Source organism: Manis pentadactyla, chromosome 1 (assembly GCF_030020395.1).
Source record: "Manis pentadactyla isolate mManPen7 chromosome 1, mManPen7.hap1, whole genome shotgun sequence".
NCBI classification, from domain to species: Eukaryota; Metazoa; Chordata; class Mammalia; order Pholidota; family Manidae; genus Manis; species Manis pentadactyla.
Genome location: NC_080019.1, coordinates 135,029,380 through 135,053,793, shown reverse-complemented (window position 1 = coordinate 135,053,793; position 24,414 = coordinate 135,029,380). Strand labels below are relative to the sequence as shown.

Sequence of the window (24,414 nt, the reverse complement as noted above, 5' to 3'; positions counted from 1 at the left end):
GATAAAGAAGATGTGGTACATATACACAATGGAATATTATTCAGCCATAAGAAGAAAACAAATCCTACCATTTGCAACAACATGGATGGAGCTGGAGGGTATTATGCTCAGTGAAATAAGCCAGGTGTAGAAAGACAAGTATCAAATGATTTCACTCATATGTGGAATATAAGAACAAAGAAAAAACTGAAGGAACAAAACAGCAGCAGACTCACAGAACCCAAGAATGGACTAACAGTTACCAAAGGGAAAGGGACTGGGAAGGACGGGTGGGAAGGGAGGGATAAGGGGTTGTGGGGGGGAGAAAGGGGGTATTACGATTAACTTGTATAATGTGGGGGGAGGGCACGGGGAGGGCTGTGCAACACAGAAAAGACAAGTAGTGATTCTACAGCATCTTACTATGCTGATGGACAGTGACTGTAATGGGGGTTGTGGGGGGGGACTTAGTGAAGGGGGGAGTCTAGTAAACATAATGTTCCTCATGTAATTGTAGATTAATGCCACCAAAATTAAAAAAAAAGAAACTGTTTCTGTCTACTACTGGAATGTTTATATTGCAATAGTTTTATTTTTTCACTTTCAAATATTTTATTATTCCTTGGCAGTACTATTTATAGTGCTCAGGAGAATCAGACAGTGGTTCTCCTGAGCACTATAAATGAATATTTATTCATTAAATAGTATGATGGAATAAATAGTTAATATTAGATTCCAATAGCATTTGAAGTATATTAATATAAATTTGTAATAATTTAAAAAATTGTGACAAATTCCCTTTGTGGACCTTTGCAATGGACTGAATGTTTCTATTCTCTCCCCAAATTCTTATGCTGAAATCCTAACCTGCAATGTGATGGTATTAGGAGGTGGGCCTTTGGGAGGTGATTAAGTCATGAGAATGGAGACCTCATGAATGGGATTAGTGCCCTAATACAAGAGATCCCAGAGAGCTCCTTAGCTCTCTTTCCATCATAGAAGGATCTTACCAGAAGTTGGTAGTTTGCAACCCTGAAGACTGCCCTCACTAGAACCCACCCTCACTGGTACCCTGATCTGTAACTTCCAGCCTTGAGAACTGTGAGAAATAAGTTTCTGTTGTTTACAAGCCACCCATTGTATGGTACTTTTTTATAGCAGCCTGAACTGATGAAGACTACCATATTTGCCACCTTCTGCTCTGAAACACCTGTGAATGAACCCTGCTGTGACTGAGGCTGAAACCGCTATAGACAGAGTTGGCCAGTAAGAAGCCACTGAATGCAAACCAGTGCCTGGAATTCAGACTGTCTGCCCTTAAGGCTTATTAATGGACATAAGAAACAGATGCTCATGGGGAATTGCAGTCATTTGGAAGGGAAAGGGGAGGGTGAGGCCATAAGTTATATATTTGGGACAGTCAGATTCCATAGTGTACTACTAACGACCTGATGTCATTTTTCAAAACTTTGGATTCCAAATGTCGTCCAATTGACATTTATGAGCTTCTAGATACTCAGTGGTTGACTCATGTCTGAGATTTCTTTGGGGTCACTCTTATTGAGATCACCTTTCTATTTTGGGGCTTTTACAGATACATTTAAGGGGGTTGAATCTATAACTTCTTAGCTTAATCAGTTTGAAGTTTTCATTTAATGTTTCATTTTTAAACTGGACAGAGAATCTTAACCTGTGGAAGACCTGTCTCCTGATTGCCAGTCAGAGTCTTGTCATGTCTTGGCTTCAAGTAATCTAGAGGCTCAGATCTACACATGTGCAAATATTCCTCATTAACCCCAGCTTCTCTGGATTGCTCTTAAGGGAGGCCTTACCTCCTGATTGATCCAAAAGCAGTACTTAAACTTCTGTAACTAAAATATGTTTGCTATAAGAAAGTCACTTGTCTGATATGATACTTTATGGATATGGATATCCACAGGGAAAAACAATGAAGGTGATTTGTTTAAAAAAATTATATTTGTTGCTTTCCCTTAAACTCCCCCAAACTTTATATTTTTTAAATGGAATTTTGTTGAGAATTTTTAATTTATATCTCCTACTATGGTGTATGAAAATGACTTGAGAGACATCCATCCATGCTTTCCAAAGAGAGTATCAAGTACCACACATGTTCTATATTTACAATTGCCCAAAATGTGTTCTCTGAATTTAATGATGGTCCATCCAGATGTTTTCCTGTGGAGAAACCAAAAAGCTGTCTTATCAGCCAGTCCCCTTAAAAACATCCTATCTAAAAAGAGTCCTTAATAATTTGTTGTCCTGATGAGTCATGTAGCTACTAGAAAAACTGCCCAGTAGCTCTAGTTAATGGGCATGGCCTCCCTGAACTGAGATAATCCCAGCCTAAAGATAAGAAACTGTATTTAGGAAGTGTGTGCAACCATACTGGAGAGACAGTTATCACTATAATTTTAATTTCCTGAAGTACTAAAACCTTGCTTCCCCCTGCCAATAATGACTTCAAGGACTTGCTGCCACTTTAGGCCCCAGAGCCATTTGGGACACTTAGCCGGGTGTTGATACAGGAAATTACATCAGTGCGTATACTGTAATCCACTGGTATCCTTTCCCAAACGGGGAACTCTGTGATACTCCTGGGCCGTAGGAGTATCTGGGAAGAGCATGGCACGAAAGGAGAGGGAGCTCGCATTCATAATTCTAGTTCGGCAGGCACTGGAATCATTGAGATCATCCACCACTGAGGATTATCACCTTCTACCTGGACGGCTGCTGGAGACTTTGCCTAATTCCTCATTCATCTATGCTAACATGGCAAATTTCCCTTCCACTACAGCATGTATACACACAGTCATTATTCCATTTCTTTCTCCACGTTGGGCTGTGTGACCCTGGACTATCTCTCTGACCACGCCACAGCCAGTGACACTGTGACATGGTTTACAGCACTGAGCTATACACACCTCCATGCTTTGAGGATTTGTGTTTTCCATTTTCCTTTCAAAATCCCAGCAGTGCCTATTTCTTTTGAACATTTGGTTGGTGGTGAAACTCAAAATTCACACCCTCTATAAGTTATATTAATTGCCTATGACCCTCCAGTAAGTTAATATTTTTAATGGTTATACAAGGAAAAATAGTGATAGACATCATTATAATTATTTTGGAATTCTTGAGGAGGGTGGGTTTAATAATCTTCAGTCTTTTCCAAGTGCCGAGTTTCTTTTTCTGCAAGACTTGTCCCTACTGTAGCAGGATTTTGACTTTCTTTTCCCAAGAAAGCAATCCATCAAATGTTTACAGTGCACTTGTGGCTTATGAAAACCAAGACAGGGAGGTGTTCTAGGAAAACATATCATCCATTAAAACCAGAGGATTTTATTTAAAACATCCTGGTGCATTTAAAGCAACATAATGCAAAACAACAATTCTACTGAAGCTCACACTAAGAGCATCCTCAGGTTTCCTATCATAGACTAGTTGTAGATGAAGGAAACTCATGAATTTCTTTCCAATAGTACAAGAAACTCTAGCATTCTTTGGTGGACTGCCATAATAGAGGCCAAGTCAGGTTATGGAAAAGTGCTTCTGTAGGTTTTAAAATGATTTACTTCTGAAGCAAACCATAGGCAACTGATAGATGATCACAAAGAAATACATTTATATCTGGGAAATTCCCAAGTATTCAGAATATTTATTTCATGTTGATGGTTTTCTGTGGAGCTGCAAATTCTGAAATGGAAATCAGTTGGGAAAACTGCCTCAAATATTCTCTTCAGTTTGCTCTTGTGGCAATTTAGTCAAACAAACTGCTTGGAAGTAATCTATTTGCAGAACCTAGGTGTGGAAAACCTGCCACATTACATAATTCACCGAGCAGGTTCTGGCTCCCACTTCGCCAATTCATTTTAAATAGTGGTTTAGTGCCCTGCATCTAGCAATACATATGATCAAGCAATTTAGCACAAAAAAAGAAAGGCTTCACAGCTTGGCATCTCCGTGTACATTAATCTTTGAGAAAACCAAACGGATCCAACTTTGCCAGAGTTTAATAGCAAAGCTGCCACGTTTTACACAATTGAGTATCGGGTCTGTTGGCGAATGGAAAGGGGGACTGGGAGGAGCGGAGGGGAGAAGGTGGGGCTGCTGACTGGACTGTTTTCAAAGTGGCTCCAGTTTTTAGGGGAGGGGCTAGGATGCTCCGCATGGGAGGAGAGACGAAGTAGTTAAAAATTATTACTAGCGAGGGGCTGGAATCTCGAGGAGTGGATATATAAGCCGGCGCCTCCAGCGCAGAGCTGCTGCAGCTGAGAGCGCCGCGACCCAGGCACAGGCTGAGCCCCTCACCAACCAGAGGCCGACGAGAGGCGCGGAGGGGGCCGGTGGGATCCAGTCGCGGCTCCGGCTTCCCCTCGGGGACAAACACGGAACCCCCCAACTTCCGCTGCCTCACCGCGCACCCGCCGGGCTGTGCGCTCTAGCCCAGCACACCGCGCGCGGCACGAGCGCACCTGGCGCCAGGCCCGGCCCGAGGCGATGCGCGCAGGGGGCCAGGCGGCCGGGCTCGGGCGGCGGGAGTAGCGCCCGGCGGGGAGGACCAGGGGTTAGAGCCCCGGCTGTGCGGCGGGCAGAGGTCGCTTTCGCTCCACGCAACACCCGCTGCTGTCGCCGTGTCGCGATGAGTCGCGTGGTCTCGCTGCTGCTGGGCGCCGCGCTGCTCTGCGGCCACGGGGTCCTCAGCCGCCGGGTGGTCAGCGGTGAGTCGGAGCCGGAGGACCGGCCCGGAGAGGGGAGCGTGGGGCGCGCGGCCTAGGGCGGGGCGCCGGTTCGGGGCTGGAGGCTCTTCCGGGGCTTGGAAACCTGCGCGCGGTAAGGGGCGCGGAAGAGGCGGGAGGAAATGGATTATGTTCCGCTTCCCCCCCGGCCCCCGAAAACACACAACCAGAAGAGTTTACTTTTTTTTTTTTCCTGAAGTTCACTAACTGCGAAGCGAGCTCCACTTCATCATGAGCAGTACAGTGTTTTCCAGGAGTGAGTTCCACTTTGTAAAAGAGTTGGCCACAGGGCAGGGTCAGCACCTGCAAAAGCGCTGCGGTACCGCGGAGGCAGAAGGAACCCAAAGAGAGAAAAGCCACTGCAGAAATGCCACCCCCTGATGGCCTGGCGCGGCTTAAATCCCCGCTCCGTTTTTACCAGACCTGTCTTCTGTGGGTGGCTCACCTACCCCTGGGCACGCAGCCTTTGTTCTCAGGAGGGTTGATAAAGAACGGGGAGAGGGGGCATTGTGCGTGGACCTTTGCATAACCAATTCCAGGTTGGGGACTTCTCAGGAAATGAGGTCAGCTCGAGGGGGGCTGTGGTGTACGTGGTGATGACTAAAGGTTAGTGCGCTCAGTAGGTGTTCAATTAGGTGGGTTGAGTCAATGCCAGGGAAATGGATCAGAATTGGCAAGCTTCCCAGCGTTCACTATGCTTTTTCATTTCCTTGGACTTTCACTATCCTATTGTTGAGCAATTTCTATGGCATTCACCCTCCACTATTTTTGGGTATGATATCTTTAGAATCAAACATTCTTGAAAGCCTAGGATGAACGAACAGGGTCTTAATCGAACATAGCTACCCTTATTGAGATCTCTTGCAATGCTAATTAAAGTGCTGCAGTACATATGTGTTGAATGTATGTGGGCATGTGTTTGAAGTGTGGAAAGTTTTTAAATTTAGAAAGCATGAATTCCTTTTCACATTTGGTGCATCTGTATCAGAGGTGTCACAAGAGGTAGAGATAGGTGACAGATGACAGCACCTTAATCAGTAGTGAAGCCAGACCTTTAGAAACTGGCATATTAAGCTTAATTGTTACTGATCTTCCCCTGAGCAGTATGTGATGTTCCACATCTTCAGAATATAATTCTTAAATGTCTTGTTATCCATCACTCTCCACTAATTTTTTGGCCCTCTAGAGACATTGGAATTAAATACATTGTGAAATGTCATTTGGAAAGGCATGGTGCCTATTTTATTTTTGGAGAAAATTTCTCTGTAAAATGAAAACTTTGTAGTATCAACTAAGGCTGTGACAGAAGCCAAAATATTAGATTCCTTCCTAATGTAGTTTTGAAGAAAAAGTTCACAATGTAGACCCATCTGAATGTGTGAATTATATACCTTACTGCTTTTGTGTTTATCAAAATTATTCTAGCAAATGAATGAACAGCAGAGACCAGGCTATGAGCCTAAGATGTTTTTTAAACACAAAAACACTTCATTTACTTAAATATTATCCTTTGGCATATTCTTGTTTATATGCCTTAAACTTTACAAGGGAGAAAAAAACATACATATAAAAACAGAACTTAAAAAAATTGTTGATAAAAGTTTATTTTGTGTTTTTTTATTGCATAGTTGCAAACCTTTTGCTGTGTTTCCTATTAAGTCTTTATAGGCATCTTGTAGGTGACATCTGGAAAATTTCTAATTAACTGAACATGATCTATTTGATTTAGTATAAATGATGATGTGTACTTGATAATAAAATAATTGCTTAGTTACGTTTTCTTATGAATATGAATAATTTAATTGTCTCTGGCCATAAAAATTCACATTGAAATTTAGCTATTATAAATTGACTTGTGATTTTCTCCTTTGAAAACTAATATTTTAAAATCTGTATTTTAGCTGTAATGGCCTAACATTTTGTAATGTCTGCCTGGTCAAGGTTAAGTTTTGAACAGCACACCAACTTTTTCATGCCACAGGAACCATTTACCAAAATCCACTCAAGTGTCTGTCAACTGAAACAAGCTCTTTGGGGCCATTCCTAGGAACATCCTTACAATATGTTGAATATATTTTCCATTTAATAAATATCAGTACCACTATTTATAATCTCTGTGCAGTATGCCAAAATAATTGCTTCAGGAAAAGACAGGAACTCACAAAATAATCCTTTATAGAAATTCTTCCCATTTTAGTACTGCAGAATATTCAATAAGGTACTTTCCAATTCTTTTAAGTGTATAACCCTTTTTAAAGTTGAGGGCATTATTTATAAATAAAGTTAAAACATTTTAATAAGATATAATATTTTAAACAATTTCATTATCATAATCCACTCTGTAAGATTAGTAGCATCTAGCATTAATAGCAAAGTATTTTAGAAGTTAGTGGGCCATGCTATTTTGATGCATGAATATGCAATGAAAATTTATAACCATGAGTATAATGAAGAGTATTTAGTGAATTTGTTATTCTAAGTTGGGATCTACTTTTTGGATTTCAGACTAGTACTGATTTGTTGCTGAACACAGATGTGTAGAGAATATCTATAGGGGCTGCAATCCCTTAATTTTCTAAAGTGGTAGGAAATGACATATTTTTTAGGACAAAGATAAGAGAACTTTACATATGGGATATGGATACATGTGAAAAAGACGAGTTCAAAATTCAGGTCTCTAAGATGGAGGGATATGTTTGAAGAGCATGTGGATATTCTTAAACATTTGAAATATTTTAAAGTGATGGTTTCTTTAGTTTTACTTTATATTTCTTTTTAGCATACACATCAGTGATCCCCAACCTGTCTATGCTATAAAATGGCACTAAGTGTATTTGATGGTACCTCCAAATTTCTGCAGAACACTTTAATATAGATTAATTTGAACTTATTAAAATTGACATCTTATTTAGGAGACACATCTTTTTATCATGCAGATGCCACACAGTATTGCAATTTCATGGGTGGTGGCCAGTAGTGTATAGGTTAATATAATAGCATGGGAGATACAAAAAAAAAAAAACATCTGCTGAGCATATCCCAGCCTATGTACTATTCCATGACATCATCAAAAGCATAAAGTGATGACAGTGCAATTTTCAAAGATGCAATTACTTTAAGTATCTCCTCTTGGGCAAAAATGAACAAATTAATCTTATTACTAGTCATTTAACAATCTATACGTTTGTCATAGCCATTACTCCTTAACTGCTGTTTTTAATCATTTTATGGTTTTGTTTTATAACTCTTTTTCCAGAGGATGACAGTATCTGTTACATTAACATTAGAAAAGAGGCAGTGTTATAGAAAGGAATCCAAAGTGGAAATCCAGCCCATGTCTCACTAACAATTTCCACTTTTTACAACTGCCTTCTGTGCTGATTACTTTGCATACAGGTGGATGATAGGACACAACTGCCAGGCAAGAATGTTTCTTTTTACTGTTGTTCCATATTACCCCTGATCTAACAGGGCCTGACAGCTTGACTGAAGTTTTACTCCTTGTAATTGGGAAAAATTTAGTTTGGGCCTTATATGTTTTATTTGGGAAATCAAAGGGCTATATAAAAAAATCATTAAGGACGTATATGGTGTGAAAATCTGACATGGATGTTTCAATATTCCATATATACATGTCCAGTAATATAAAAACTACAATACACTTGGAAACCACCTCTCAGTGTACAACCCCTTGTTATATTAGCCACCTAGTAATCAACAACTAATTAGTGCTAATAATCATAACTTAGAAAACATGAATAATCTATCTATTCATCAATCCATTTGTTCCTGAAATCTTTCAGCTTAGAAAAATATTACCTTTGAGACCTCCATGGAGCAGCATAGAAAGCCGGGTAAATGCATGAACTGTAGAGCCAGGCAGCATAGTTCTGAACCCAGATTTTGCCACCTACGAGCTGTGTGAATCTGGTAAATTATTTAACTTTTCCATACCCTGCCCCCCACCTCATTTTCAAAATGGAATGAAAGCACTTAAATCACAGGGTCATGGGCCGGTTAAACTGTTGAACACAGTTGCACAGAGTGTGTCCTGGACGGAGGCGCATTCCCAGAAGCTGTGAGTAGGACTCAGCGAAGCCCTGGGCCTGGAGCTGAGGTCACCCAAAGGAAAACACAACTCTTTCTAGCTAAACAGGCTCTATCACCAGATCATCTTCTCCTAATTCACCTAAATCATGGATTGTGCTTGCAGTGAGGTCTGCATGCTAAACTATTGATAAATGTCAGGCTAATATTGTTACCATCATTTCTTTAAGATTCCTAACCACTCTGACTTTTTAGGGAAGAAATCTAAGTCCAGGAAAGTTGAAGTGGTGTCCCCAGGACACCCACAGTGGAAGTGTAGCTCTGGGATTTCACAGCAGTTTTCTTTTTTTTTAATTGAATACTTGAACTTTTAGGTCACACAGTTACTTGGTTTACCATTGGTGATTTAGCTCTTGATTATAAATATTAGAATTTTTAAAAGCGAGTCTTCTCCCCTTCTCAGAAAGCTTGTGGTATTTCCCAGCTGGAGGGATAGGTGCAGCTGCCACCACCACCATCCATAAAATGACCCAATATAAAATGTTTATCAATGTAAGAAAATAGATTCCTGCCCAATCGTAATAGTGCAGTCCCCACCTCCTCACCCAGGACCCCAGACCACTCCATCACCCACAACCAGAGACAGTGTCTGTCACAGAGAGTGCCAAGGCTGGCTGTTGTCTAGGGCCTATGGAGTATTAGTGGCTAATTATTTTAAATATAGTCCCTGACTTAGGTTTTTTCCTTTATTAGTATTATTTCTCTACAGACTAACATAGTGGTGTTAGAATTTTCCACATGATACTTAAAGTTCCCTTATGCACTTCATTCAAAGTGGTACCTTAATTTTATCAATGAGTTAATTCTCATCATCATTTTTGTATACACACTATGAACAACTGTGTTGCATTTGTTTTTTAATGTATCAAAGATAATGAGCAGAGACTTTTAGCGTATAAATCATACCTAGGCATCCTCTAAATGTTTGCTGGTTCTGTTACCTAAATAATTTTTACTCATAAGAACTTCCGGCTAATCTGCTTTTGTTTTTAATTTGGCTTCTTTTTGAACATCTTGCAAAACAATCTCATTGGGCAAGTTTAATATTTCAAAAGTGGTGGGATCAAATCCAGTTGAGAGTTCTTGGAGTAAAAAACTGAACAAACTGAAAACTCAAGGGAATGCAATTAAGATATATTTTGAGACAGAAATATGTAAAAGATGTTGAAGATTAAAATGGAAACAGAACTAGCTTTTAACATAATGTGTACATGTCACTGGGCTCAATGGCATTGTTAGAATAGTACCAGGAACAACCATTTTAAACAGTGAAATTCATCACGAAACCTAATAATAAACTATAAGAAATTTTTAAAATATCAAAATTGAATTAGAATCAACTGTTGGACTTCCATGATCATCTCTCAAGGATTATTTATTTCAGAATGATTTATCTTCTTGAAGTCTCTTTAATTCCATTTTCCTGTGGTCATTCATACTAATGTGTGGTTTTTCATTAAAAATTAGTTAGGGCAAGTCTATGAGTTTGTTCATTTTATTCAATGTGTCACTCCAAGGTCCAGTTCACAGTTCCTGAGGCAGAAACTGGCTGTCTTGCTTGCATTGCTGCAATTGTTTCATTAGTTGGCTGTTCTCAGCTTGTGTCAAGATATCGAATGCTTATCACTCAAACACTGTTGTGAGGTTAATGGCCTTCTGCTGATTTCTGTTCTCTCCTGCCTCTGAGTGTCATCATGGGTCATTAATTGCTGGTTCTGAGGGAGAACGGATGTGGTACCAGTGTTGGCTCAGTGTGATGTACTGTAATTAAGAGTACAAAGCTTCAGGGCTTTATTTTTTAACCAGTATTTAAGTTCAGTAACACTCCCAGCCCTCCACTACTGACAGATTTTCTTGATGGGCTGCAAAATTAAATACATAGTAAAAAGCACCTTTAATCCCAACAAGAATAACATTTGTGCAGATGAATTTTAAGAAAGCAATAAAGCTATGCCTTAATTTCTTAGCATAAAATAATTTGACATAATTGTATATTAGATACTGGAGTTTGTTTCCCAAGACCAAATCTAAACTGAAATCAGAGATAGACTAAGAAAATAGTGGAGGCAATGAGCAGCAGGTCGGAGATAAGAAATGGTGATAGAGAGGGATCAGTGGCAGTTTTTCAAGTTGACAGCAGAGATCAGAGGTGAACCAAAGAAGCTAATGAAAAACAAAACAAAATAGCATGACCATTCTGGAGACTATAATTTTGGCAGACATGTATGGTGGTAAAAAGGTCAAGGTGTAAACAGTAGAACAAGAGCACTTCCAGGCTGGTGGAGTTAGCTAAATCTTATACGCTGTAATAGCCCTGCTATGTATGTTCTTTGTTAAGGGCTGATATGATCATCCATATTTGCAGCTACATCACTAAGTAATTAGGAAAAATCATTCTGCTCAATATGTAGAGATATATGAAATTCAAGTATGAGAGGTTTTTTTTAATGAAACTTCTGTTTTCTTACAAATTTAAGTCTTCACAGATGCTGTTAGAGCAGAAGTAAATTAGTGATATCACAACAATGAAGTTTGATAAAGGAGTGATACTCTGTTAAGCGGTCTCAAGAATTATTTTAAGCTTCATTTGTGTTTCTGGTTAATATCTTAAACAAATTATTATATGTATATATAAAATGACTTAAAATCATTTATAAATATCAAATAGGTGGTTAAAATTAGTGCTCTAATTTTAAACAGGGCTGTATTAGTGTTGTATAAAACTTAAAAAATACAAGTATAAATAAAAATTACATTTAAAATTTCCCTTCCAAATTCTGAATAATCTATTAATTCACAGATTCTGGACATTTTGTTGGCCTTAGGCTTCATTCCTAGAGAAATATGCAACAAAACCACCAATAGTTAAGATTAAGGGAAAGGTAAATTTAAATGAATTCGACTTCAATTTAATGAAATTCTGAATCAGGGAAGGTTTAAAAGAAATGCAGTGTTGCTGCTTTTTCACTCATAGAGGAATTAATTTCAGTTAGCCTAATAGAGCATTTTTTATGTAAAATTAGAAGAAGTAATTTTTATTTAATATATGTTTAATATGAAAATGGAGCTTCTAAGGCTGAAAAACAATTTGTTCTCAAGACATATTTATCACTTAATATGTTGTTTTTAGCTACTCATTCAGCTGTCTTTGAAAGACATGTTTAGCCAAATTTCAGTTTATGCTGATAATCTATCCAAATTATCAGAAATTGACAATAATTAGGAATTGATGAGATTTTACTAGCTTCTTTATTTCATGATGTATTTGTTACCACTATTCCCTAAGCCATCATTTGTTTCTCCACATTTAAAATGTATTCCTTTGTTTGTTTTAAGGACTTGATTTTCTAAGTTCAAATTTGGGAAATTTTATTTGGGGATTATGATTGTATAAAAAGGAAGACGACATTGGCTGAGGGATTAGAGCTCACACACAATATGTCCTATAAAACCAGAAAATATCCAGAAAACTGGTAATGAGAATTTTTTTCAAAAATTACTCTAGAGACTATTCTAGAAGTCTCTCCTGTCACTTCTAATACAGTATTTTATTAATAAATTGTTTATTACTAGAATTACCTTCATTCACTTCCAGTTTTAATGTATTTGCTCTCATTTACAATAAAACCAAATGTTTACACCTTAAATTTGTCACCTTTCATCTTTTTTCATGATACCTTATGTAAATTGCTTTTATTCACTTGTTTTTAATTACTAAATTCCTTTATGAATTATGCTGCTTCATGCTTTTGACCTTTTAGCTCCCTTCACTATATATACCACAAATTTCTTTAGCTACTTTTACTTGCTGTGGGAACCAGTGCATAAAATCTAAGCCAGAAAAATTATGGCTTCCCTTAACAATTCCTTGAAATAGATTTTAAAAAATAAAATAAAAATAACAAAATCAAAAACTTTCCTTGAAGTACTATGTGTAAAATTTACTAGCAAATCAATCTGCTTTCATAAATTCAAAGTAATAATCTAGAAAATAAATTGAACCAATGATTCAATGGGAGAAGATGTTTTGATTGGTTCTTTAGTCGTAATTCAGAATAGCATTGCAAATATAGTTTGTATAATTAATACCCAGGCATCTGTTTTTCAGGCCAAAAGGTGTGTTTTGCTGACTTCAAGCATCCCTGCTACAAGATGGCCTACTTCCACGAACTGTCCAGCCGAGTGAGCTTTCAGGAGGCACGCCTGGCTTGTGAGAGTGAGGGGGGAGCCCTTCTCAGCCTTGAGAATGAAGCAGAACAGAAGCTAATAGAAAGCATGTTGCAAAATCTAACAAAACCAGGAACAGGGATTTCTGATGGTGACTTCTGGATAGGCCTTTGGAGAAATGGAGAGGGGCAAACAGCCGGCACTTGCCCAGATCTCTACCAGTGGTCTGATGGAAGCAGTTCCCAGTACCGGTGAGTGGACGTCCTGAGGAACTGAATCTTGTCTGGGGGAGTGAAATGGTGAAGAGAGACTTCTGTTACCAGTAGAGGATGTGAGAGTAGAATGGGTGATATCACTTAGAGTGTTCCTGTTCTGTCTTTCCAGAAACTGGTATACTGATGAACCTTCCTGTGGAAGTGAAAAGTGTGTTGTGATGTATCATCAACCAACGGCCAATCCAGGCCTTGGAGGCCCCTACCTTTACCAGTGGAATGATGACAGGTGCAACATGAAGCACAATTACATCTGCAAATATGAACCAGGTAGGAGGTATTGTAAGTCGGTAAGCAGGTTTTGTGCATGTTTGCTTACATTTTTACCTTTAAGCTTCTCTATCTTTGGCTGCTTTTGTTTTTTGCCATGAAATACAGAATTCTTTTGCAGCTTGTATCACTCAGAGTACTAAAGTACACTGCATATTGTAAATGCCCAGTGGGTAAAATAGAAGGGAGTAACTAGGAACATCTGGAGATGTTTCTTTAAGAGAAAATTACAGGTCTAATATTAAGGTTAAACTATGTTTTTGTAAACAGATTTTGTGCGTAATAAGTATTTTAAAATATTTTAAAACTTTAGTTTAATGTGTGTGAAGTAGATATAAGCTACACATATGCATATGAACAGCAGCTCTTTAGATGATTATCTATCTGGTGAGTTTAAGGGAACAAGGCACCTTTCTCCTAGGACATTTAGCCCATTGTTTCATGGCACAATACTTGGTGCATGCTCCTCAGTGGAAGTCAGACTGGTAGTAGCTCACAGAGCCATAGAGACCACAAAGTAGGGGCATGTGCCACGTTCTTCCCATGATCCTCATTCTTTGGAGTATGCCTCCTTAGGTAGCTTTTGTTTGAAGTCTCCAACTTCGTGCTGTGAGGATTGCACTGACCTGAGCTTCACTAATGTGGTTTCCTGTTGAAATAGCCAATTTGAGTTATTTGAATAGGATAGTTCAACTAAACTGATATTTTACCAAAGAGAGACTAATCAAAACTGTGTGAACCAATTTTTTTAATCATTCAGTAAAGTCACATTAGATATTTAGGCTTTGAGATTTTTATGTTTCTCTCCTCCTTGGTAAAAAAAGTGTCATTTTTACTCTTCAGAGGCACTGTCTGCTTGACCTCATAACTTGTTCACAGAAGGCAATTATAGTCAAGTACTGGAATTTCCATCATTCTCCTGAAATGATATGATTCCTCTTCTCATAAGACTCTAAAGCACAAGGGATTATTTGGATTAGATTTACCCTTCTCTTATATTTATCTTGCTCTTGAGTATATTAGCCGACTTTCTGTACCCCTGGTGAGTTTGTTCTTTAAACTTCTTGGCTGCTAAATCCATCACTACCATCCTAGAAACCTTTGCAAAGCTAAATCTCTTATGGTCTTTTGTTCTTTGTGTTTATTTTGTTCTTGGAAAAATAAAAATTTGTAATTCTCTGTTATTTTAAATTTGCAACACAATGTACTTGAGACTATTATGTGAAACACAGTGTGTTGTTCTAAGTAGAGTATTCTTAATACAATATTGTCCTCTCCTTTCTTTGAGCCTTTTAGGTGAACTATTCGATCCTTTATACATTTGCTTATTTTATTTTATTTTGTATGCCTATTTACACATTATTCAGGATGCTCTCAAAATCAACTCAGTTGAAAATCCATGTGTAAATTTTGAGTTCCCCAAAACTTAAATACTAATAGCCTGCTATATATAAAATGGGTCAATTGACTTCATATGCAACAAAGAATAGATAGGTGGAAAAGGAATGGGAGGTTTGTAGGGTCCAACAGAGAAAAGAGAGCAGGCAGAAGGTGACTTAGCTGCTCTACTGGTTCCTGCCAAGGTTGACACCTGCCTGCACGTGGATCAGGCCTGGGCTGGAAGGGGTGCACTTTGAAGAGGCAAAGGTTTCCTGCCTCCTTCCTCTGAGTTGTCCGACCAGCCCTGGGCCCCTCTCAAATCCAGAAATTTATCTTTAGTCCAAATAGTGGCTGGTTGCTCAGTTGGTTAGAGCATGGTGCTAATAACAGCAAGGTTGCAGGTCTGATCTCTCCTACATTTTCCCTTTTCCATTACCACTTCATGTAATTTGCAGTTTTATGTGCAATTACAGATGCTATACATTTATTGAAAAAAAATCCATGTATAAGTGGACCTGCACAGTTCAAACCTGCATTGTTCAAAGACTGACTGTACTTTGTGAATAAGATTCTTTTATGTATTTATTGTTTTGAAGCATACGCAGTATTACAATTGGTCTTACTGATGTACTTAGAATTTTTGTTCTTTATTTTACTTTAAATATTTTCATCTCTATTTTCTTTTTAGCCACCTTTCCTTGAGGTTAGTGTCTTATATTTGAAGGATGTTGGCTTGATTAAATTCCTTGCTTATATAGGCAGTACATTTTTAGTGGTGAGTGGTTAGCTTTTTAGTGGTGTGATGGTTGGGGATTAAACTGGGACTTTTTAAGATTTCTAAATTATAACGCTAATTATTTTGAACTTTACTCTCTATCTGTACCAGAGATACTGTGTAATTTGAATTTAGTCTCTGCTTCTACATAACAATTAATAGCATGACTAGTGATATTTGAAGTGGTAAGATATCACTGATGTTCACCTCACTATGCAGAAACTGAGTGATTCACTACTGAGTTTCTCACTGCCTTCTTCACCATCTTTTGTCATTCTGTGAGTTGCATATCTATGCTTTGGGTCTACCGATGTTATCCAAAGACATTTTTATTGGGAGACTTCTGAATCTTATTTTCATATTTATTAAAATTGCATTATGCACTCTTATTTTTATGTATGAGGAGCACAAGTACATATGTGATTATGTTTCTAAATGTTATGTAAGCAATTACATTTAAAGTTTAAATTTAATTTAAACTTTATTAAGATTACTTATAAAACAGTTATATGTTAATAGATTGCATAATATCTGTATTATTTGATCAGCATACTCCAGTTGAACACCAACAAGCAAAGAGTGTCTGAATTCTGTAGAAGAATGAATGTAGAGTAGGATTGTATCTCAAACCTAGAGGAGGCCATTATAGTGTCAAATATATGTACAATAATACTAAATATTACTATAGGATGGTGTATGATTAAGCTTCCAATGAAGAGAGACTATGTCACCAAATTAGAGTAGCAAACATTACATGAAAAATGATTTAACATTCTAAAACTAATATAAAATACTGCATGTATTTTTACCTTTCCATCACTTGACAAAAGTAGACAATTGTATATTTGGAACAAATGGAAACAAGTTTAGAGAGTGTTTTCTTATTAATTCAGTGTACTTTCACTGAGCATTTTACAAATAGTACCCTAAAAAAAAAATTATGTGACACCGCAGGACCAGATCATGGTAAGAAATTTCAACATTTTTTTAAATGAGTTGCATGGCAGTTGAAGAGATTTCATCTCATAAAATCAGGGAAAGAAATGACTTGCGAGCCTTAATTTATTATTATTTTTGAAAACATAGACACTATATATAGATTAGAAAGCAAAACTAAGGATGACATTGTTTGTATAGGACAGAAATGTGCTTTACGGCATTATTATTTGAATTGTCAATTCCAGATGCAATGCATATACAGTTACCTGCTGATATTATTGTGAGGAGAAACCTAAATATTACCTAGATATTAGTAAAGAAATCATCTCTGCTTGTCTTCCATTGGCACTTAAATGTCTCACTTCTCATGCTCACCCATTCTCACTGATGTTCACCGAGCTGATGTTCATCTGCCTTGGCGTTAGGGCCCCTGACATGCTGTCATCAGTGTAGGCACGCGTTGTACAAATGTGGTTTGGGTTACAGGAGTCACCAAGTATATCCACGTTGCAAAGATTTACCAAGTGGGTTCTTTAGTCAAAGATAATTAAATTGGCTGTATAGTTAGATAAGTTCATGTGAAAATACATTCAAAATAAAATTTTTAGCTATAAATTGTTTGGAAATCAAATGATGTTTATATTTATAAATCAAAATAAACATATATTCATCTGTTTGTATTTCTTTTCTTAACATTAAATATTATGGCTGTACTTACTATTTACAGAGATTCATCCAACAGCTCCTGCAGAAAAGACTTATTTTACAAATCAACCCGGGGACACCCATCAAAATGTGGTTGTTACTGAAGCAGGTAATTAGTTCACATGTCTTTAACTCCTCTATCAAGAGCAGAAACTGTAATTTTAAGTTCTGCTTCATGTTGATCCCAACTGTTCTTGTTGCCTGGTGATGTGGTGAACTAAGTGTGGGCCTGTGGAAATTTGTCTTCAAACTAGGTTAGAAGAAAAGACTAAGCTAGTTTTGGAATAGGAGATCTTATTTGAGTCTTCCAGTTTTTCACTTGATGTAGATGTGTCTAGGACTAAACTAAGTAATCCACATTAAAAACTGGATCCACATGGGCCCTTCCCCAAGGTGTGCAGGTGTTAGAATGTAATTGGCACAATCGGGGGCCTGCAGATAGAGATGCTTGGGGAGATGTTAGGGTTTGCTGGGGGAGGGTGGGTACAAAATAAAACCTGATTGGTAGCCTTTGAAGATTCCCATGGTGTATATACTCCCATCTTGGCCGATTTTCAAGCAATCAAAGTGCCATCAGAGAACAGCAGATGGAAAGAATGCATACAGCGAGCTCTCCCTCAGCTCCTCCAGCACTGCCTTCTGCAAAAGAAACAAGGAAATCCCAATACATGTTAGTCAGCAACTGCTCTTAGAATCAGTGAGGCGCTGGTTTTAGTGTAGCCCTGAAACAACTGAACAGAAATTATCCTGGTTGCTTTGTGAAGACTGAGCCAAAAACTCAGTCTTAAAATCTTTCCACAGGTGATCCAAAATCCATGAAAGAGTAGGAAATACTTTTTTTTCTTTACTATAATATATATAGGATCATGGTGGTAGTTTGAAAGGGAAAGGAAGTATTTCCTGAATCCTTAAAATGCTTGAAGTCACCTATTGGAGGCTTAAGAGTAGGCAAAGGCACAACAAATTATCCCCAAAATACCCCATTACTGGACCTCAGCTAGTATAGCTTCTTCTGCTAATACAGAAAGTGATGTGCAGTTTAATTGATAGTTTGATCTAAGTCTGGTCCAATTTGGCCAGTATTATTTAAATTAATAATAATGACAGCATTTTACTTGCTAGCTAAATGCATAGTTTCTAAGTTTGCTTTTCTTATGTGGACATGAAATTAAACATTAGTGCTTTTTGCTTTTCAGTTGCCTGATTTTAAAACCGTTTAGAACATAACCTAATTAAAGCTTTTAAGTATATAATTACATTAGGACTATATGCCCTTTTATGACATTGGAAAAATGTTTAATAAAATCATTTTAAGGTGTATGGGTCTTCAGGGCAGCAGTTTTCTATTTTACCAACAATATCTAACATTATCAACTGTGACGGGACAGGATTAAAAACTGATTCATTTTATAATTTCATTAAAATCATGTCTTTATACTTGTGGAGTCTTGTGTCTCTGGGTTATGACTGTATCATCAGTTAATATTTGTATATTTTGGATTAATCCCAGAGAGTCTTGCATAATCATCATGGCACTGAGCTTAGTGGTTAGGATAATTACATACCCAATGAATTGGTTATTTTGATGATGACTATTCTTGAATAAGCAGTTCTTGTTTCTCTGAATATTAACTGAGCAGGATTAATGAAGTGACATTGCTAAGATTATTAATATATTATGAGACTAGCCCTAAATCTGAAATGTAGATTTAATAATACTTTTGCAAATGTGGACATTGGATTGGAGTGTGCAACCAATGATGTATGGATTTGCTTTCAAATTTTACCAGACATGAATAGATTATGTCATTAGATTATTCAGTATTTTGGGAAGAACCTTGCATGGAATCTATTTATTGATAATAATTATATTTTACCTTAAATTTTTGGAAAATTTGTATATAACTTTGGTGTTAGAATCCTTCCTCAACTGTCTGTTTACACTAAGACTGTTTTGCTTTTGTAGGCATAATTCCCAATCTAATTTATGTTGTTATACCAACGATCCCACTGCTCTTACTGATACTGGTTGCTTTTGGAACTTGCTGTTTTCAGATGCTTCATAAAAGGTAAATAATTCATATATGTAGAGACAACTTGAAAGTTTTAAATAGGTTTTCAGAAATCTTTAAAAATATTAGTAGAAAATTACATTTTTAATTTGCCCTAAAGAAGTTTGCCTCTCATCTCTGTCAGTACAAATCCAATATATACTAGTAAGATAGACCTTAATGCTGGAATTTATGAATTATCTCATTTAATCCTTATAAGCCACGTGAAGTAGGTACCCTCCTATTTATATTTTTCAGTTGAGAAGATGGTGGCTTGGATAGGTTATGTAATTTGCCTTGGTTCTCATCGTTTATGTGCGTGGTGGTCTGAAAATTGAATGCTTGTGGAGAATACAGCTAATGACTGCAACATCTTTCTATGTTGACAGATAATAGCTATACTAGTGGGAGTGAGTATTTAATAATATGGGTAACTGTCGAACCACTGTGTCGTATACTTGGAACTACAATAAGACTATATATCAATAAAAAATTTGAATACTTGTAAACTTAGAACATGTGCAACTATACTATACTGTCTTTTGTTTATTACATTTAGGAATTAATACTAAACCTTTCCATTTTGATCTCAAGTTGCAGGCAAGACTTGATTTTTATAGGTGAACTTTGTAGTACCTTCCCAAATGTCAAGTCATAGGCTTCTGTTTTATTTCAAAAGGATCTTTTGAGTATAGCAAAGTACAGTAGTAAAAATTGGTCACTTATTAAGTAGGAATATTGAAATAAAATGATAAAACCAACAGCAAGATTCTTGAAAGTATTGTTTCATGAAAACTTATTTACCCATACCCTTGAGTTAGAGTCAGAATTTTTCCATGTGTGTCAATTTGTCAATTAAATTAAAAATTAATATATGAAATATAAATATGTTTCAAAGGAAAAAGGAAAAGGTCTTGGATTTAACTAAGAGTATATTTGCTAGAATAAACTAGACATCTTTGTCAGAGTGTTTTAAATAAAAACTGTTCAAGAGAATGCCTCTATCAAGGAAGGTCCCACAGTGAAGTCATTTTTCTCTTTTGAGTTTATTTCATCTTCATCTTTTCCTAAAATAAACCCTAAAGAATCCACTAAGTAAAATATGCCCCAGAGAAAAAAAATTAAATAAATGTAAACTCTAAATGGTTCACATAAACTTTAAAGGCTCCAACCTGTGATTTACTGGCTGTTTAAAACATTTTGAATAATGATAAATAAAGCCTGGCAAATTTATACTATACTTTGTGTCCTCTTGTCTTGCCAATATATATACAAAACACAGTTAAAATTGTTTTTCAATATTTTGTACAGAATAAAGCCAATAGTAAATATCTACTTTCTTCTCTTAACTCCTAAGATGGTAGATGGAAATGTGATTTATCGTTGTGAAAAGCAGTGAAGTAGAGGAAGGATTTGATATAAATCCCCCCTTAACCCAGCCAAACTGTTGAGAGCTGTAGATGATATATCAGCTTGAAAAAATAATTTGAAAATTATTATGTAGACATTCTCATTTCTAAAATAAGAATTACTAATGCACCAGTAACTGAGTTTTCTCTAAACTTCATTTTCCTTCTCCAAATAGTATATTTTTGTAGAGATTGTATTCATTCCAAAATCTCCCAGATTTTTACACCTTGAAGATCTATGGAGTTTTCACTTGTTTGAAATTCTCAGAGTGAGAAATAAATGAAAATAGAGTGCCTCCAGATGCCGGAATTAGCTGTAGTGCTTGATTCATTCTTTCTTAGATCCTCCCCTTTTCCTTTCTTCCAGGAGAGCAAGGAGAAACTGCATCAAAGACTCAACTCCATTATCATCTGAGTGCCTTGCAGAAAATTTAAATTCCAATCTGGTACACATGCTGGTTTCTATCATTCCATGTCATGTTCAAAATAACAACTCTTGTTTCCTTAACTAGTAGTAACTCTTAAAATACTAATGCTACACAAAAACTACATTAATAACTTAACCACTTTTTGTTTCTTCTACTGTTTAAAAAAATAGTGTTTTTTGTACATTTCAGAAAAAAGATGTGTTTTCTGTTCACATTAGGTGACATCACAGATAAGGACGTGTTGATCTTACTTATTTGGATGCAAATATCCAAATAATATAATTTGGACATAATATTTTTATTGATGTCAAAGTCACAGCTAAATTGAAATCAAGTAATATTATAAAATTGTATTGCTCAGACTTGTTCAGGAAGAGTTCTTTTCTTTCTTTGAAGTTGTTCTGCGATGTCTGGCAGATGGAGGGAAGGGGGTAGAAGGCTTGCCCATGGGGCTGGGGCAGCTGCTGCTGGGAGGAAGCAAGTGCAGAACACAATACACAGGGGCAGGAAGTGGCTAGTGATCCAGGCTCATTCTCAGGAAGACAGCCCGAAAGGAATCCAGATCTTGGTAAGTGGCCTGGTAGAGGATGACTTGGGCACACATAGGAACAGGCACTTTTGCAGGAGCCTGAGAAGTGGCCGTATCAGGGAGAGTTAGCGGAGAGCACAGCCAGGGCACAGGTCAGAAAGGCTGCTGAATTTTACATCTGGCAAGAGTGAAGTTCAATCTCAGATCTAGAGGAACTCAGATACTCCTAAATTATCAAGGCCTTAATCTGCTTTGAACTACATTAGTTTCAGAGACTGAAGCAGGGATTCAGTGACTTAACCATAGGACAGGAAGACTGAGGGAGGAAGGGTTAGGAAGGTCCTTATGCTGAGGACAAAAGCACTGTTTTGATGATTTGGCATCAAAGACAGCATATTTGAATATAAAAACTTCCCAAAACCAAAATTTCAAAAATCAACGATCAAATAAAATGAAGATTTTTTGGTGATTACAATGAAATTTTTTGATATTGTGTCAGATACCTTTGTGTGTGTGTGAGTCTGAATTCTGAACTATGAAGGGTCAAAGAAAGATTTTTTATTTTTTCCATTATTAGTTCACATGAACTGTTTTCTATCTTCATATACTGGAATAATATCAAATTTTTTTATAGGAATGCAAAAATATGCTGGTGAGAGAAGAAGGACTATCTTATTATAAGGTCTGAGATAGCCCCCTTTGGACCAAGACATACCTATTTGCTAAGAAGTCTCAGACACTGGGTTTACTCTTCTGTTTTTCAGTAAAGGAAGAACAAAAACTAGCCCAAACCAGTCCACATTGTGGATTTCAAAAAGCACCAGAAAAGAGAGTGGCATGGAAGTATAATGATTCATTGACTTGGCTCCAGAAAAGAAATCGAGTTTTATATTCGGGATCTGCATAAGGAATGGCACCAGAGCATTCGCTTGGAATGGCTTGAAATCTCAAAGGATCTGCAAGGTGAACTGTAAGCTCCCCCTTGAGGCAAATATTAAAATAATTTTTATATGTTTATTATTTCATTCACAAAACATGCTGTGCTAATAATGGAGTGAGACATGCTTATTTTGCTAAAGGATGCGCCCGGACTTCAAGTAAATGGAATGGGCCCCGCAGATGACATTACAGTCCACACACCAGAGAAGCGTGTGTGTTGAAGCAGTTATTTCTGTTTCTTTCACCTCTCATAAGTTGTAATCTAGCTAATGTAATGTAAATGGTATTGACATTTACAGTGTGCAAACATATTTTACCTTTACATAAGTGTTTGATAACAATGGACTCTTCTAATATTTATTTTTATGGGGTTTCATTTTTTCAATACATGCTGTTTTGCTTAAAGAAATTTATTACTGTTGTCACCTGAATTCATAAACACATAAATGTAGTACCATAGAAAAGTTTCTATTCTAGAAATGGTTCATCTTTCAGTTTCCCTGCTTTCAGACAATGTTTAGGCAATCTCTTCAGAAATTAGAAGCTATTTCAATAACTGTGGTGTAAATCTACTCAAATATTTTACTTAGAGGCAAGAATTGTCTAATTTCAATTGTGCAAGACATGTGCCTTATAATTATTTTTAGTTTTAAATTCAACAGATTTTGTAATAACTTTGTTAATAGCTGTATAAACAATAATACACTCCATCTCGAACAAAAATAGTGGTATACACAGTATAAATCCTATGTCTTCACATGTTGCCTATATAACCACCAGTTGCTCTCTGAGGGTTTTGGAATCAGCTTGCTCCCTTCCTTGTCCACAAAACAAAGATGCTTGTTTGGGGTCTGGGATTCAGGTAGCTGTGGAGTTTGCTTAAGGTTTTTCCTAGCTCTGTTTAGCCTCTATTAGCAGCATATAAAGGAGTCCTGGAGTTGGGACCAGGAGAGTGGTCACTACCGGTGTGGAGGTAAGCACAGCACACTCACAGTTCAGAATGGAAAGAAACTAGGAATCAGTGTGGAAATGAGCTGCCTGGTGTCCGTGATCACATGTTGGTGTTGAGAGTTTGGCTGAGAGGGTAAATTGGGCCTCCTCTTGCCTTCTAGTTTGCTTGTGGCTCCTTCTTAAGAAAGTTGTAACTATCTGGTCTTCAAATGTCCCTGTGCTCCTTTTAACCAAATAAAAAGTTCTTGTTTCTGAAGAATGGTCATGGGCATTGTATAAATCTCTTAAGTGTACAAAATACAGTTATGTTTACATCAATGCATGCAGATGAAAACAAATTACTGTTTATATGTGGGAGGAATGGAAGTTGTGATTATATAGCATTTAAACCTCATCTTTTTTCCCTGTCGATCCTTTTAAGTTAGATAATAAACAGCTTTCATGAAGGCGATTCACAACTAGAGGTGGTTGGCAAAACTAAGAGGCAAATCAGACTTAGTGGGCACTGGCCCCTCCGCAGCTGCTTGCAGATGGGGGCATGGGCAGCTGTGTTCTAAGCTTAGATCTGCCCACAGTTAGCCCTCCTCTTTCTTTTCTTGGCTACTGCTCTTTCTGGGTAGAATGAGAGACCAGCTGCCGGGATCTACCTCTTCCCTCCAAGCTCCCACCATGTGTTTCTTCTTTAGTCAGGACTGGCTGGAGGGGAGACTGTGCTTTCCCTGTTTCTGTGCCACCCATGACTCCCACAGCTACAAAGCT

General features: G+C 37.3%; 1 protein-coding gene across 2 annotated transcripts; it reads left to right on the top strand.

Moving 5' to 3' along the window:
- Positions 1 to 4,236: 4,236 nt before the first annotated feature.
- Positions 4,237 to 23,924, top strand: CHODL (chondrolectin). 2 transcript variants are annotated; one of them, XM_036881558.2, is made up of 7 exons: positions 4,237 to 4,715; positions 12,949 to 13,258; positions 13,392 to 13,549; positions 17,371 to 17,457; positions 19,315 to 19,417; positions 21,176 to 21,254; positions 22,530 to 23,924. In XM_036881558.2, exons 1-7 carry the CDS (start codon positions 4,637 to 4,639, stop codon positions 22,530 to 22,532), a joined length of 819 nt encoding a protein of 272 aa, XP_036737453.1. In that variant the 5' UTR covers positions 4,237 to 4,636; the 3' UTR covers positions 22,533 to 23,924. The 2 variants fall into 2 exon arrangements, with proteins under 2 accessions (XP_036737453.1, XP_036737452.1); XM_036881557.2 differs by lacking the exon at positions 21,176 to 21,254 and having other exon boundaries at positions 4,246 to 4,715; positions 22,530 to 23,921.
- The last annotated feature ends 490 nt before the right edge of the window (positions 23,925 to 24,414 follow it).